This window comes from Trichosurus vulpecula, chromosome 4, assembly GCF_011100635.1.
Source record: "Trichosurus vulpecula isolate mTriVul1 chromosome 4, mTriVul1.pri, whole genome shotgun sequence".
Classification (NCBI taxonomy): domain Eukaryota; kingdom Metazoa; phylum Chordata; class Mammalia; order Diprotodontia; family Phalangeridae; genus Trichosurus; species Trichosurus vulpecula.
Window position 1 is genome coordinate 397,785,516 of NC_050576.1, and position 15,935 is coordinate 397,801,450.

Consider the following 15,935-nt stretch of genomic DNA (forward strand, 5'->3'; position numbering starts at 1 on the left):
ATCATGCCACGTGTTCATAGGATCACATGACCTAACATAACCATAAGATCATAGATTTAGAGTAAGAAAGGACCTTAAAAGTTATCTATTGTAAGCCCCCATTTTAAAGTTGAGGAAACTGAGGTCGAAAGAGGTTAAGTGGCTAGCCCAAGGTTACACAGGTAGGAAACAGCAAAGCCAGGATCTGAACCCAGATCATCTGACTCCAAAGTTAGTATTCCTTCCTTTATTCCACACATAGTTTTAAGAGGTTTAAGAGCTTATCCAGGAAAAAAGAAAACTTGTGGGGGACATGATAACTTCCTTTAAGTATGTCTTTAAATGGATAACATCCAGGTAGAGGGGGTCAGGGAGGATTTGATCTCCCTCTACCAATTAAATTAATGTGATAAACATTAAGGGGCAGATAGCAAAGATAAAGATAACATGAAAAGTCATCAAAATTTCAAAATAACTACATCAGTTATAAAACATGAGAATATATCTACCACAATTTGGCCAGGAACTATATGATAAAGCACTCTTTGTAGAAGTAAAGACAGACCTAAATAATTGGAGAAATATTAATTGCTCATGGGTAGGTCAAGAAAATATAATAAAAATAACCATACTACCTAAAGTAATTTACTTATTCAGTGTTATTCAATCAAATGACAAATGGAAGATTTTATGGACTTAGTAAAATAATAATCAAATTCACATGGAAGAACGAAAAGTCAAGAATCTGAAAAGTAATCATGAAAAATGTGGGAAGAAGTGAGGTCTATCAGTACTAGATCTCAAACTGTAATACAAAGTAGTAATCATTAAAATTATTTGTTACTGGTTTAAAAAAGAGAAAGAGGTTGATCAGCGGAATAGGTTGGGTACCCAACATTCAGAAGCAAACAAACAAAATTATATAGTGTTTGTTAAACCCAAAGAATCTAAAAGACCGATTATTTGCAAAAAGTTCTGGGAAAACTAGACAGCAGTCTGGAAGAAATTGGATCTATACCAACACCTCACACCTTATACCAATGTAAGTTCCAAATGCACACATGGCCAAGATATAAAAAGTTGTATCATAAACAAATTAGAAGAACAGGGAAAAAATTTTCTTTGACAACTTTGACAACTATGTTTCTTAACTAATCAGGTGATGTGGAAGATAATACAAGCATATGAACAGGCAATTTTCCAAGGAAGAGATCCAAACTGTCACCAACCATATCACTAATTAATTACTAATTAGAGAAATGCACACTAAAGCACCTTCGAATTCCCACTTTATCACAAATGAAAAATGACAAATGGGCTTCAGGGAAACAGGTACACTGTTGGTAAAGCTGTGATTTGGTCCAACTGTTCTGCAAAGCAATTTGAAACTTCAATAAGTTACTCAAATGCACATATATTTGGACCCAGCTATAGCATTACTGGGCTTCCAACTCAAAGAAAGAGGAGAAGGAGACATATGTAGAGAGAGATATACATAAAGATATATATATATATATATATATATATATATATATATATATATATATATACTCTTTTATGTTAGCCAATTGGAAACTAAGAGGTTGTCCACTATTGGGGAATAGCTAAACACATTGTTGCATACTAATGAAATGAAATATTGTTATGGCATAAGACATTACAAAATGAACATTTTCAGAGAAAACTGAGAAGACCTAATAAACTGATACAGAGCTGAATTAGTAATGAGTAAGCAGAACTTATAATGATAACACTATAGAGAAATACAACTCTGAAAGACTTTGGAGCTCTGATCAGTGCATTGACAAACCATAAGTCCAAAAGAATAAGGATAAAACATGCCATTCACCTTCTGCCAGAGAGGTGATGAACTTAAAATGGAGAATGAGATACATATTTTTGGACTTAGCCAGTGTGGGAATTTGCTTCATCAGACTATGTATGTATGCTTTGAGAATTTTATTTAGGGACAGGGTATGGTTATTTAATTAGTAGGAGCAATGTAGTGGGAGGGACAGAGTAATTGTTAAAAGATAGGTATTTGAAAAAGAATTTTGAGTAGCAATGTCATCAAAGTCACCAAGTTTTGAAAAACTTTGCACCACAAATCAAGTCCTCTGAATACTCTAAGATTTATTGTTATTTTTATGTTATAATTAATCTACAAATGTTAAATTATTTTGTTTAAGGATTGGTATGTGGTAAAATTATAACAAATTCTTTTAAAAAGCTAATGAAGCACAAAAATGTGTCTGTCATATTATCTCTTTATGAAATATTGGAAAAAATTTCCATGATTGAATTGGAAAGAGAGCTTGGCTTATCATTGCCCAGGAAAGATTAACCATGACCATGGAGGCTTTTAAAAGGATAATCCTTCCAAGTCTTGAATAGAGTCCAACTGTCTGTGGAGTCAAGGCAAAGAGCATCTTTGCAGAGTATACCCTTATGACTCTATCAAAGGGCAGCTGGTAGAGAGAGGATAGTGGCAGGGAAAAGATTTTATCTCCTCCTACCATACCTTCCCTGCTACATTAGTCATGGAGTCTTAAAAGAGAACAATTCACCTACTATAAGACACTGTATCTAGCAAGAAACAAAAATACTCCCTAGGAACATGTAAGCATAAAAAGTAGCATTTAAGATAGGAAGTAGCTTCAAAGAGCATATCTCTAAATAGCAAATAATGAAGCCAAACATGGATTCCAGGGAGGATTAACCCTGGCAGTTGGGAGATGACCCATGGAGAAGAGTGGATCCAAAGAGGTCAAGTGATCAGACTGCTCAGAAGACATGCTGTACCACTAGTGAGAGGGTGGAAAGAGGTAGCAACATATGGAGGTCACAAGAAAGAAATAACTTTCGGTCTCTGCAGTACCAGAAGCGTGAGTATTCTTGACCAAATGTGCTTCCTACATTAGTGTCTTATTACCAGTATACCTTAAGTATGCATTGAGTCTTTCTATTATGTGTATTCGTGGGAGAATGAACGAGCCCTAGGTTTATCTTAGTAAATGTCTTTGCTTTGAGGTAATACATAAAGATCCCCGTAGGTCATATATTGACTTAGAAAACCACATATTATCTATGTTCTATTGAATTTTTATTTGTTAAATATTTCCCAATTACATTTTAATCTGGTTCAGGCCACACTCACAGAGTTGCAGTCCAAAATGTAGACTCCAGGATGTATGTTTGATGCCTCTGGTCTACGCAGAGATATGCAGCTAGATGAGTGGTTCACTGATCTGTACATATATCTTATGTAGTTACTATATATGGCTATTTAGCTGGACCCAGAATTGGACATGAACAAAAGAATGGTTGCACAGCACTTTCAACTCTCTGTAGCTGCTTCTTGACCCAAAACTTCACCAATTAAACAAAAATGCCCTTCTAATGCTGCTGCATGGTTTCAAATTCTGTAATTTCATGATCTCCAAAGAATCAAAATTGTCACCCATAGGGCAATGGAGAGATATATGATGAGGATGAGTAGGTTGTAGAATATTGCCAATGAAGAATTTAGTACAAGCCATGGCATACAACATCATCAAAGAAAGGTAGGAGTGGAAAGGGAAGCAGGCTAAGTGTGGAGTAGGAGTGAGTGATAGCTTATGACCTGCCTGTGTATTCCAGTGATATCTAGGCAATATCAAGAGTTCTGGGAGGAAAGTTGCCATCAGGTTGGGTTTAAGTACAAAAACCATGAGAGGTCATAGATAAGACTTGCACAGAATGAGATAGTGTGGATCGACTGAGACCAGCAGCATTGTAGAGAGGATCCATTCTGATGAGATTAGAGAGGTTCTTAATCTTTTTTGTGCCATGGACCCCTTCTCATAATAATGTTTTTAAATTAATAAAATGCATAATATTGTAAAGAAAAGCTATTATTGGAATACGGCTATCAAAACTTTTTTAAAGGTCCATAATCTGGTTTCAGTGCAGATTGAAGCATACTATTTTCACTTTATTTTTTCATGATTTTTCTTTTTGTTCTATTTTTTCTTTCACAACATGACAAATATGGAAATATGTTTTACATGATTGTACATATATAACATATATCAAATTGCTTACCATCTTAGGGAGGGGAGAAAGAAGGGAGGGAGGGAGAAACTTTGGAACTCAAAATTTTATACTAAATGAATGTTAAAAATTGTCTTTATGTGTAATTGAAAAAAATACTATTTTTAAAAGCTCTTAAACTGCAGATTAAGAATCCCTGCATTAGAAAGATGCAGTATTGTACCACACAGACTAAAAAGGCATGTATGGATTGTGATCTATACTTTGGAGGGGGTGTTCAGATCAGGGAGACAAAGACCGTGGATCCATTGAAAAAGATGATTATAAGTCAGTACAATGTAGTGAAGAGTATGAAAATAAGGACACCAAGGTTCAAGTCCTGGTTCTACCACCTACTAACTATGTGACCTTGAGTAAGTGACTCTAATGCACCTCAGTTTCCTGACACATAAGATCTTTGCCCTGTTAATCTCACCAAAATGTTGAAAAGAACACATGAAAAAACATAAGAAAGTACTACAAAAACTATAAAGTAGAATACCAATATAAAGCATTCGGAGGTAATTTATCAGAGTTGATTTAGAAAATCACAAAAGTTGTAAGCTTTAAGGGGCCTCAGGGCAACCCAGTCCATTTTAGAAATAAGGAAAAAGGTTCAGAGCAGTTAAGCATCTTGGATGAGCTTAGGTGTCTTTAATTTACATGTGGTTCATTTTCTTTTGTCCACAGTAATGGAATAAGTGATAACACAGATAATAAAAAATCATTCCTATTTGTCTTGGGAAATGATGATTAATTTTAATATTAGCCTAAGTATAATATAATTAAGGAGCTAATTGTCCAGGAAAAATAATTTGCATTGCCTGTGCAAAACACTGACTGGGCAGCAGGGGGAAGCAACATTCAAGTTATGCTCCACAGTATAATTTCACTGGTATAGAGACAGACAAAGAATGAATCTTAGGATATCCAAGCCTCTAGGGTACATTGTATGATAAGATTAAAATATGTACTTTTAAAAGAAACTGAAACATAATCACCGTTGCATCATAATCTCCGGTGATACAACTGAAGGCAGTTGGAGCAGAAAAGCAAGAATTGACACATCAGTCTAGCATTCAGTGACCAGAGGAGTCTGGGCAACAAAACCCCGGAAAGAGAGTAGAAAAAAGAATGGTATCTCTCTCTGCTGCTAGTGGGAGTAGCATAATTCATTCTCTTTAATTTCATATAGTCCATCCTGGTGCTAGCAGTAGGAGGCATTTCCCCATTGCTGTGTCTGGCTTAGGATGGTGTGATCACCCCTGGTACATGGTAGGAAGCATCTCCCCTTCTTACTTTCTGAGAGGGAGCAACAGGATCTTTGTAGTGCATCAGTGCTCCTATGGTGAAACATAGCATCTGTGCTTCATCAACCCCTCCATTCCCACCCTGCCACACTACTTCTTTTCAATTCCCTAGCCAATAAAGCTATGGTAAAAATCAGCAACAAGGGAAGAAATCAATGAACTCATAGGCTCATGATCTTTTAAGACTAGAAGTTGGTAGACCCAGCATTCTATCTACTGTGCCACCTAGCTGCCTCTAACATGGCCAAGTGGATAGAGCACTGGACTAGAAGTCAAGAAGAGATCTTACTTGAGAGTAAGAGAGTAAATCCCATCTGGGACACTTACTAGCTATTTGACTTGAGCAAATTATTTCTCTGTGATTCAGTTTCCTCTTCCATAAAAAGGAATGGGTTGGACTTCATGGTCTCTAAAGTCCTTTCCAGTGCTAAATGATCAGTGGTCTCTAGGGAACTGGTTTTGATGATATCTACTACTTACTGTTTCCCTATTGAGATTTAGAACATCTGGACATAGACTCCAGAAAAGGATGCAATCTCTTCTAAACCTTCATCTTAAAGGTCCATCCTTGGTCAGAACAAGCTCAACCTTGTGGGAAATGTAGGGGGAGGAGATAAGGTAACAGGGATAGGGTAGAAAGAGAGGCTGAGAAAGAAAATAGTGAGTAAAAATGAGATGGAAGAAAATTTACAAATAGTAATTATAGCATAGAATGTGAATGGGATGTTTATGGCAGCTCTCTTTGTAGCGGCAAAGAAATGGAAATTACAGGGATTCCCATCAATTGGGGAATGGTCAAATAAGTTGTAGTGCATGGTTGTGATGGAATACCACTGTGCTATAAGAAATAATGAGCTCAATGATCTTAGAGAGGCATGGAAAGACTTGCACGAAATGATAAAGAGCGAAGTGACCAGAATCAAGAAGACATTGGATATAGTACGAGCAATTCTGCTTTAAGAATGACTGTGAGTGACTAAGTCATTTTGACTATTATAAATATGCAACTAAAAATAAAGGATATATAAAGAAAGACACTATCTACATCCAGAGAACTGATAAATGTAAATATGTATAGAATAATTTTACACACACACACACACACACACACACACACACACACATATATTCGTGTCTAATGATAGCCATCTCTGGGGGAGAGAAAAAAAAGGAAAAGAGGAAATTTAAATGAGAACTTTGTTGCATATTTGGAGGAAATAGCAAGTTGTACATGATAGGTTTGAGGTTTTGTGTACAATCATCTTTTTATTGTAATGTGTTATGAAAATGCTTGTTTTTTCCATGAATAAAAAAGAATATAAAAGATGAGAGTAGGCAGCAGTTAAAGAAGCAAAGAATTTGGTGAAGAAGGGAGGGAAAATTCAGGTGGGGAAACTATAACCCCAGAACAGCACCTTATCAAAGCAACAATTGGCTTAAAAATATCGAACACTCAAGACTAGAGGAAATTTTAAAGACCCATAGGAATCAGACCAAACTAGGGTAGCCCTGTATGTAGCTTGTTGTAAGCAGAATGGCCTTTGTTTTCTTTGAATGACTCAGTTTATCTCATTGAGCCTTGCTGGGTGCTTGGTGGGGTAGGGCTAACTCCAGGGAGGGCCTATGTTGCATTAAAGTAAGCTTGTCAACCCCTTCACCTTGCTTCCCTTGGTTAAGCAAATCGAAAGAACCTGTGCTTTCCTGGAGTACCGGCAGAAACTGTGGGTGGATCTTACACCCCCACAGAAGCTGCTAGCCAGACTGTTAAAAACAGCTTCCGCTGGAGCCAGAGACAGCTACAGCCGAAGCTGAAGCAGGAGCTGCCAGTAGCAGAGCTGACCCACATGTGGACCAAGGAGTGCTGAGCAAGGACTTGAGGCCAGTGGATAATCTTTTTACCATAGAGGGGAAGCATGTATATGATTTTGCTTTATACCATCATACTTCTCTGTGGCCTCCTGGTTACTCTTGTGAGGCGGACTTATTGGGCCTGGAAGCTTTTGATCAAAATATCAAAATATCAAAATGGGGATCCTGGTTCATGGGTCTGTTACTTTGGAGTTTAAATACATGCTTTGATTCTTCTGCCTCCTACCTTGAGAATTCCTTATATCCTGCGGTTCTGAACCTTTCAGACATATATATGATTCTCTTTGAAATCATAAATTCTGCCTTCATAACACACTAGTGCATATATGGGTAACTGTAAGATCCAAAGAAGATAGTTGCCATGGTGGCACATGCCTGTAATCTCTGCTGCTGGACAGGTTGAGTTGATGGATTGCAGGAGCTTGGGAATTCTAAACATCAGCAAGGCTAACTCACTTGGGTGCCCTCATTAAGTCCACCATCAAGATAATGAGTCCTAGGAGTTGAGAGACCAGGGTGCCTAAGGAGGGACAAACAAGCCCAGGTCAGAAAATGAAGTGGGTCAAAGCTCCCATGCCAATCAGTGCTGGGGTTCAGACTGTGGACTGTACTTACAACTAAGGAGACCCAGAAAATAAAAGAAGGAAGGAGGGAAGGAAGGAAGAAAATAAGGAAAGAAGGAAGGAAATAAGGAAAGAAGGAAGGAAAGAAGGAAGGAAGAAAGGAAGGAAAGAAGGAAGGAAATAAGGAAGGAAGGAAGGAAGGAAGGAAGGAAGGAAGGAAGGAAGGAAGGAAGGAAGGAAAGAAAGAAAGAAGCAAGGGAGGGAGGGAGAGATGGAGAGAAGAAGAAGAAGAAGGAAGAAGGAAGAAGAAGAAGAAAGAAGAAGGAAGAAGGAAGGAAATAAGGAAAGAAGGAAGGAAGGAAGGAAGGAAGGAAGGAAGGAAGGAAGGAAAGAAAGAAAGAAGGAAGGAAGAAAGGAAGGAAAGAAGGAAGGAAGGAAGGAAGGATAAGAAGGAAGGAGGAAGGAAAGAAAGGAAAGGAAGCAAGGGGGAGGGAGGGAGAGATGGAGAGAAGAGAAGAAGAAGGAAGAAGGGAAGGAAGAAGAAGAAAGAAGAAAGGAAGAAGGAAGAAGGAAGGAAATAAGGAAAGAAGGAAGGAAGGAAGGAAGGAAGGAAGGAAGGAAGGAAGGAAGGAAGGAAGGAAGGAAGGAAGGAAGGAAAGAAAGAAAGAAGGAAGGTAGGAAGGAAAGAAGGAAGGAAGGAAGGAAGGAAGGAAAGAAAGAAGCAAGGGAGGGAGGGAGAGATGGAGAGAAGAAGAAGAAGGAAGAAGGAAGAAGAAGAAGAAAGAAGAAGGAAGAAGGAAGAAGAAGAAGAAGAAAGAAGAGGACCAAGATGATGTACTACCCAAAATTCAGGGAAAAGCCAAAAATGCTACTCTTGAAAATTGAAACTAGCAAAAAGCAACCCAAAAAGCATGAGATCAGCTATCTACGGAAATCTTCCCACAAAGTAAAACACCTAAGAAGAGATAATTTATAAATGTGACGATAAGACTATCAAGCATCTTCTGACTCCCAGCTAAAAAGTAAGGAGATTGTTACCAAATAAATAATATCATGTCCATCACATGTTGTGTTGTGATCATGAAAGCTTTTGGTGACTGATAAGAAACATTGGGGAAGTAGAGTTGCGTGGTAAACATTATCTCCAGTAATGTGCAGAGGAGAAGGTGCCCCGAGCAGCCCACGCAATATTCTAATATTCTTTGTAAGCTGATAGCCCTAAAAATGGGAGGAGGGACATCAAATTCTCATAGTTTGGTTAACATATAACAACAACACCAACAATAGGATATGATAGTAGTAATAATACTGCCTTTATAACTTTGTATACTAACTTTATAACTAACTTTAACACTAACTTTAGATAGTGCTTACTATGGACCAGGCAGTATGCTAAATACTTAACAAGTACTATCTCACAACAATCCTGGGAGGTAAATGTTATAATTTTTCCCATTACACAGATGAGGAAATTAAGGCAAGCAGTGATTAAGTGCCTTACCTTGGGTTATAGACTTATTAAGTATTTGTGACTACATTTGAACTCAGGTCTTCCTAACTCTAAGCCCAGCAAACATCATCTAATTACCTGTACTCTGACTCTATATTTACCAAAAAAACTCCCAGTCTTAATCTGGTTTTGTACAAACAGATATTTCTACTGATAAAAGGACTTGCAGACCAGCAGATATAAGTGTTTTATTCCTATTGGTAAGTAAAACTTTAGGTTTATCACTCAATTTCTTGAGTGTTTAATTAATGTAGCTATTTCCCACTTAAATGACTATCAAGCTGGTGTTAATGAATAAAATCAAGTTTCTGAATATGCAAAGCAACAGAATAGTCCTTGGACCTGAAATGGCACTGCCAAAGGTACAAATACCTTTCAAAAGTACAAATTTGTACATGTACAAATGTGCAAAATTGTACAAATACAAATATAGTCAGCCTCCATCTATTTTTAAATGCAGTAGATGAATGTCCAAATATAATGATAATTTTATTTATTTATTTTTCTAATTTATGGGATTAAAAAAGCACTCCCATAACATTATATAATAAAAAACATGATTGCACATGAAACTGCAAATCTATTATGTACGGCTTGCTATTCCTTTTAAATATATAATAAAGTTATCATGTAAATTTCGTTTTCCCCCTTTTCCTTTCTTCTTTTTAATTTAGAAATAATGATATGTCTAGAGATAGCATGACACAGTGGATAGAATGCTGGATCTGGAATCAGGAAGACCTGGATTCAAGTCCCACCACTGATAGCAGCAGTTTAACCTTGAGCAAGTCACTTGACCTCAGTACCTTAGGAAAATCCCTAGGACTTATTTACTCAAGTCACATGTCTAAGAAGGGACTTGAAGAAAACTCAGCTTGCCACGAAGATAAGAAAAGATACAAGAAGCATCCACATTGTAGTGCTCCTATCCTTAAGTGCTAAGGTTTGAGTCGAAGATGGGACATGCCAACATGCCCTACCATTGCTAAACGCCAAGTATTTAATGAGCACCTGCTATAAGCAAAGCATTGGCCTAGAACAGGAGCTCTTAAGCAAGGATTCCTAAGTATTCTATTCGTAAATTTCAGGGAATCTGTAAACTTGGGAGGGAAAAATGCATTTTTATTGTCACTAATTCTGATCTCTCTTCATAATTTTATTTATTTTATGCATTAAAAAAACTTTATTCTGATAAAATGTCCATAGGCTTCACCAAAGGTCAGTGATATGAAGTGGTTAAGAAGCCCCATGTCTAGAACTTCTGAGGTCTAAATCAATTTTATTACTTGTTTGAAACTTAACAGTATCCCAACAGGGATATTTCATCTGTCATCCCGCTCTTGTTTTCACTCCCTTGTCTTATCCTTTCCTCTGGGTTAGTAATCTGCTAGAGGTCAGGACTGAGAAAGGGAGAGAAAAGGTTTATACGATAATTCCTACCTACGTAATTCCAGTTTCTTTCCCTTTACCCATTCTTCAGTTACTGAGGAAAGCATTCACCAAAAAGGGATGCATATTGTAATGGGATATAACCCTCAAACTCACATATTTCAATTATTTATCAATAATAACTTGGTGGGTTTAATTATTTAATTGAAAAACCACATACATCACTCTTGTTTCCAAGAATGGATGTGTCAATTATATTTTCTTTAGATGACTGTCCGAAGTAGAATTACAATAGGGTATTTTGTTCTGCCAAAAGCTGTTCTAGCCAGATCTTTAACATTTTTCCTAAAGCAAAAGCCTTTATCCAAAACTTTTGAAAGTTAAAAAAAAGGATTAACAGCAGATGTTTGTGCCACAGACTGAATCAACATGCCAAAGCCTCCCCAAGAGACTAAGAACAAGTTTGAAATCCTGTTTTGCATTCTGGTATCTCACAAATGACTAGTTTTGTTACAAAAAAAGAGACTTCTTTAACGCATCTATCTGATCTTGGGCAAGTCACTTCTCTTCCTGGGCTTTAACGTTCTCAACTGTAAAATAAGGGATTTGGAATAATCTAAAGTTCTTTTAGGGAACTAGGATACTATTATTATTATTATTAATTATACGGAGCCTGTAATGTCAATGGAATATAGAAATCCTGGTGAAGAAAGTCCCTCTACCAGAGCAAATGGGTACCTGCTCTACAATTCACAATCTTACGGATTTTCCTGAGACTCACCAAAGGTTCCACAGCCACTATGTATCAGAGGCAAGACTTTTAAACCCTAGACTTCCTGACTCCCCCTATCTGACTGGCTCTCTATCTACTCTGCCACACTGTTTTTCATACGAATCAATTTCATAAATTCTATTTCTGTTGTTTAATGGTTTTCAGTCTTCTCCTAATATTTGTGACACCTTTTGGGGGTTTTCTGGGCAAAGATACTTAAATGGTTTGCCATTTTCTTCTCCAGCTCATTTATAGATGAGAAAACTGAGGAAAACAGAGTTATGACACTTGCCAAGGGTAACACAGCTAGTAAGTGTCTGAAGCCAGATTTGAACTCAGATTTTCCAGATGCCAAGCCTAGCATTCTATCTACTAAGCCACCTAGCTTCCCATAAATTCTAGTACTGTTATTAGTATTAATATTAGTATTGCAACCAAGTAAACCAAACTTTGAGACACATAAATTTTTAGAAGCTAAATTTTATCAGAGATGTCGTGTCATTTCTTACATACTCAAAGAAAGCCTATAGCTAACCAAGTAAACTGGTTATTACAAAGGGCTATGTTTGAGAAGTCTTGCTCCACATTGGTATCATTGGTAATCAATTAATCATTCTCTTTATAATTTCATTATTCAACCATTCTAAGTAACACATGCTTTTTCAAATGAATAACTAAAGACAGAAAATATAATGAGACATAACGTAACTCATCTATGGAAAATGTGTTTTGCACAATTCTTCTTTTACTTTTGTTGTTCAAATAAAGGGAAATGCAGTATGATTTAGACTCGATCATGAATCTGAAAAACACACCAAAAGACAGGACCTTTTGATTTATCACATTCCTAGATACTCAGAAAAGAGCTAAAAAACCTTCCTTAGATTATAACCACATTGAAGAAAAAGGTCTATGACCCTGCTCATAACTGCCAAGACACTTCAGACATCTGGGCTTCTTACCAAAGCAAGAGTTGGCAAAGCCATACCACCTGCATCCGTGGTACCCTCCGATCCACCTGCCTCGGATGCTGGATGCAAAACTCAGCGTGGTGCCTGAAAGGCAAGCCAGCATGTCGCTGATGCTGATGTTCAGCAGGAGCATGTTCGCAGGATTTCGAAGTACTTTAAACTTGCAGAAGAGAACAAGCACAATGAAGTTATTGATGAAACCCAAGAAAAGGATTAAACCAAGGAATACTGCCGTGACTGTATGGCCTGTTCTAGAAAGCCCATTTCTTTGCTTCTCCTCAGTTAGTAGAGTCCCAAAGCTCAGGTTTGTTGTCAGATTGATACTCATTCTGGACACCCGAAGAAGAAGAGAAATCCAATAAAGAAAAATACTTTTTTCCAAATTTTTCAGTTGCCACCAAAAAAAATTAAAGCCTTCCACTTTTTACTCTAAGTATTAGTCAATCTGAGGGCAATAGGCCCACAAGTAGTTCTCCTGAACAGGATCAAAGCTTTTTTTTAATCTTTGTAATCAGAAGTACCTGGTTTCAGGAGTAGCCTGAAAGGAACCTGCTTTTTATCTTGACTTGTCAAAAACCATGATTGTTTGAGCAATTAAACAATCCGGAGACAGGCCAAATGTTCAAATGCTTCCTCGTGAGGCTTCTTTCCTTACGTTGAAGAGAGTTTCTCAGTGGAGCACTATTACAAATGGCAGCATCCAACATCATTTGCTCATGGCAAAGTATCCTAAGGAGATGAAGGAGGAAGGGAAGAAAAAATGTTCATTTTCATACCATGACAGGGCATCTCAGTCATTGCTTGTGTTAAAATCTGGAAATGTCACTAATAAGATTCTTCGGGATTTTTGCATTTGCTACAACATGCTTGCACACACATACATGCACACTTGAAAAGGATGCGAACATTGTGAAGCTATATAATGTAGTAGGAAGAGTCCTGCACTTAAAGTCAGGAGGCTTTGGTTCAAGTCTTGCTTTTGACACTTATGTAATGCTACAGAAGTTATTTAAATTCTTCAAGCCTCAGTTTCCTCATTTGAATGTAACCAGGGCATGGAAAATTCAAATATGCTCCATACTCCTGTTATGTGTCAGATAGGAATAATAATATTTACTCTTCCTTACAGTGTTGTTTTGAGGAAGGTTCTTGACAAGCCTAAAAGGCAAAACTTAAATGACTCTATAAATATGAGTCATTAGTATTTAATTAGAGCAGCTAGGTGTCAGTGGATAAGATGCCAGGCCTGGACTCAGGAAGAGTCATTTTCCTGAGTTCAAATTTGACCTCAGAAACTTACTAGGTATGTGACTCTGAGCAAGTCACTTAGCCCTGTTTGCCTCAATTCCCTCATCTGTAAAATGATCTAGAGAAGGAAATAGCAAACCACTCTGGTGTCTGTGCCAAGCAAACCCCAGATGGGGTCATGAAGAGTCAAACATGACTGAAATGACCAAACAACAACAGTATTCAATTAACTTGACATCGCTGTCATCCACCATGATCATTCAGGGAAAGAGGAGCTACATGAAGCAGGGGAAGAGCACTAAACCATAGAACAGTAACCTTAGAGATCATTTACCCAACTGTCTCATTTTACAGAAGAGGAAACTAAGGTCTAGAGAAGTAAAACAATTTTTCACATAATGAATTGGTATCAGTGCCCCAAGCATGGATTAGGTCTCATCTTTCAGTATAATGCCATGCTGCTCTGAATGTGTCTGAGAAGTCTTCTTTCTTTTATTCTCAGTTTCATAGACATGACTTGATGGATTATTTACTCACTTAGATTTCTGATTGATCCTCTTGTCCCTTTGCTGCTTTTTTATTTGTTCACCAAATGTCTACAGAGCTTATCATTACAATGAATTTGGTGTCTTAGGACCATAGATTTAGATTTGGAAAGGACTTTTGAGATCACCTAATACAACCCCCTTTTCCAGATTTCAAAAAGAAAGTGGGCCCCAGAAAGTCTGTCTTGACTAAGGTCAAACAGATATTAAGTCACAGAGCTTGGATTTTAAACCAGGTCCTTTGATTCCAAATCCAGCATTCTGTCTACTGCATTAGTCACAAGATCCATATTCATGTCCTGTCTCCACTAGGTATTGTTGCCTGTCTGTTAGACTTTGAACAAATCACTTGATGTCTCTAAGCATCAATTTCTTCCTCTGTAAAATAGGGAAGTATTTGTACTAACTACTTAGAGTTTTACTATGAAGAAAGCACTTTATGAACTTGCAAAATATTGTATAAATATAAAGTATCATGACTATGTTCAAGAAACTGAGCTACGCGTTTCTCCCTATTCAGTGAGGGTTTCTCCAAAGAATCAATGCTTTGGCAGATGCTCTTTCCCTCTTCTACATGCTTGTGGATCTTGGTCATTCATTGTTTTAAATTAGCACCTGCCTGCATGTAACTCTCCAATCCAGACTCTCATTAATCTCATACATTTGTTGACTTGGAAGAAATGAAAAGACAAAGATGACTTTTCATGTTTGCTATCATATTCTTTCTGCCTTTGAAAAATAGAAGGTTTTTGGACTTCTATTATTTTGTCTAATAAGGAGAGTTTTCATTAGCAAATTATTAATATTGAAGCTATTGCCCAAAATTAGTTTTTCCTCTTTAACAACTTATACCTTGAGTTACCTGTCAATGTAAATTTAAAATATATTTGTAGTATATCTTAAAATATATAAATTTATATGTGTACATGGACATATAAATATGCATCTACATATTTTCTAAAGTTTTGCACTCCTGGGAAATAGATTATTTTAGATAAAATGTTGACATGCACTTTACCTGGGCTATATGGCCCAGTGGATAAAATGCCAGGCCTGGAGTCAAGAAGACTCCTTTTCCTGAGTTCAAATCTGACCTCAGACATTCACTAACTGTGGGACCCTGAGCAAGTCACTTAACCGTATTTGCTTCATTTTCCTAATGTGTAAAATGAACTGGAGGAGGAAATGGTGAACCATCCAGTATCTTTGTCAAGAAAAATCCCAAAAAGGGGTCACAAAGAGTCAAACACAACTGAAATGATTGAACAACAACAACCTTACCCAAGGCAAGTTACATAAAATGTCTAAATGTTCAAAAATAGATATTTTGCATTGTCTAGTTATTTTAATTAAAATTTTAATTATGAACTTTTAATTCTAAATTATTTTACTCTTATGAAAATTAGCATCACCATTTCAAACTTTGATAGATGTAGGAATCCTATATAATAAAGCTCTTCTTAAAAGCAGCATTTTGAAAGATAGTTGGTACCACTGATGTTTCTGAATACAGATCTGGTCCTTGGCTGGAATCCTTTTAAACTCTCTTGAATTTAGTAATGATAAAATAACTATTGAGCTCCAGTACTGCTAGTTGAACTTATTCATAAATCAAAATTGGTTCTTGACCTGGCAACATAAGTCCAGTACAGTGGACTTCACATCTTTGAATTTATCTGTACTGTGAAATTAACGTAGATACTATTTT

General features: G+C 36.9%; 1 protein-coding gene across 1 annotated transcript in view; it reads right to left on the bottom strand.

The window, feature by feature from the left end:
• LOC118848112 (vertebrate ancient opsin-like) overlaps positions 1–12,765 on the bottom strand; it is a 289,132-nt gene extending 276,367 nt beyond the window's left edge. The window contains exon 1 of the mRNA XM_036756866.1: positions 12,426–12,765. Within this exon, the coding sequence (XP_036612761.1) occupies positions 12,426–12,762 (337 nt within the window). The 5' untranslated portion in view covers positions 12,763–12,765. The remainder of the gene's footprint in view (positions 1–12,425) is intronic.
• Positions 12,766–15,935: the final 3,170 nt, after the last annotated feature.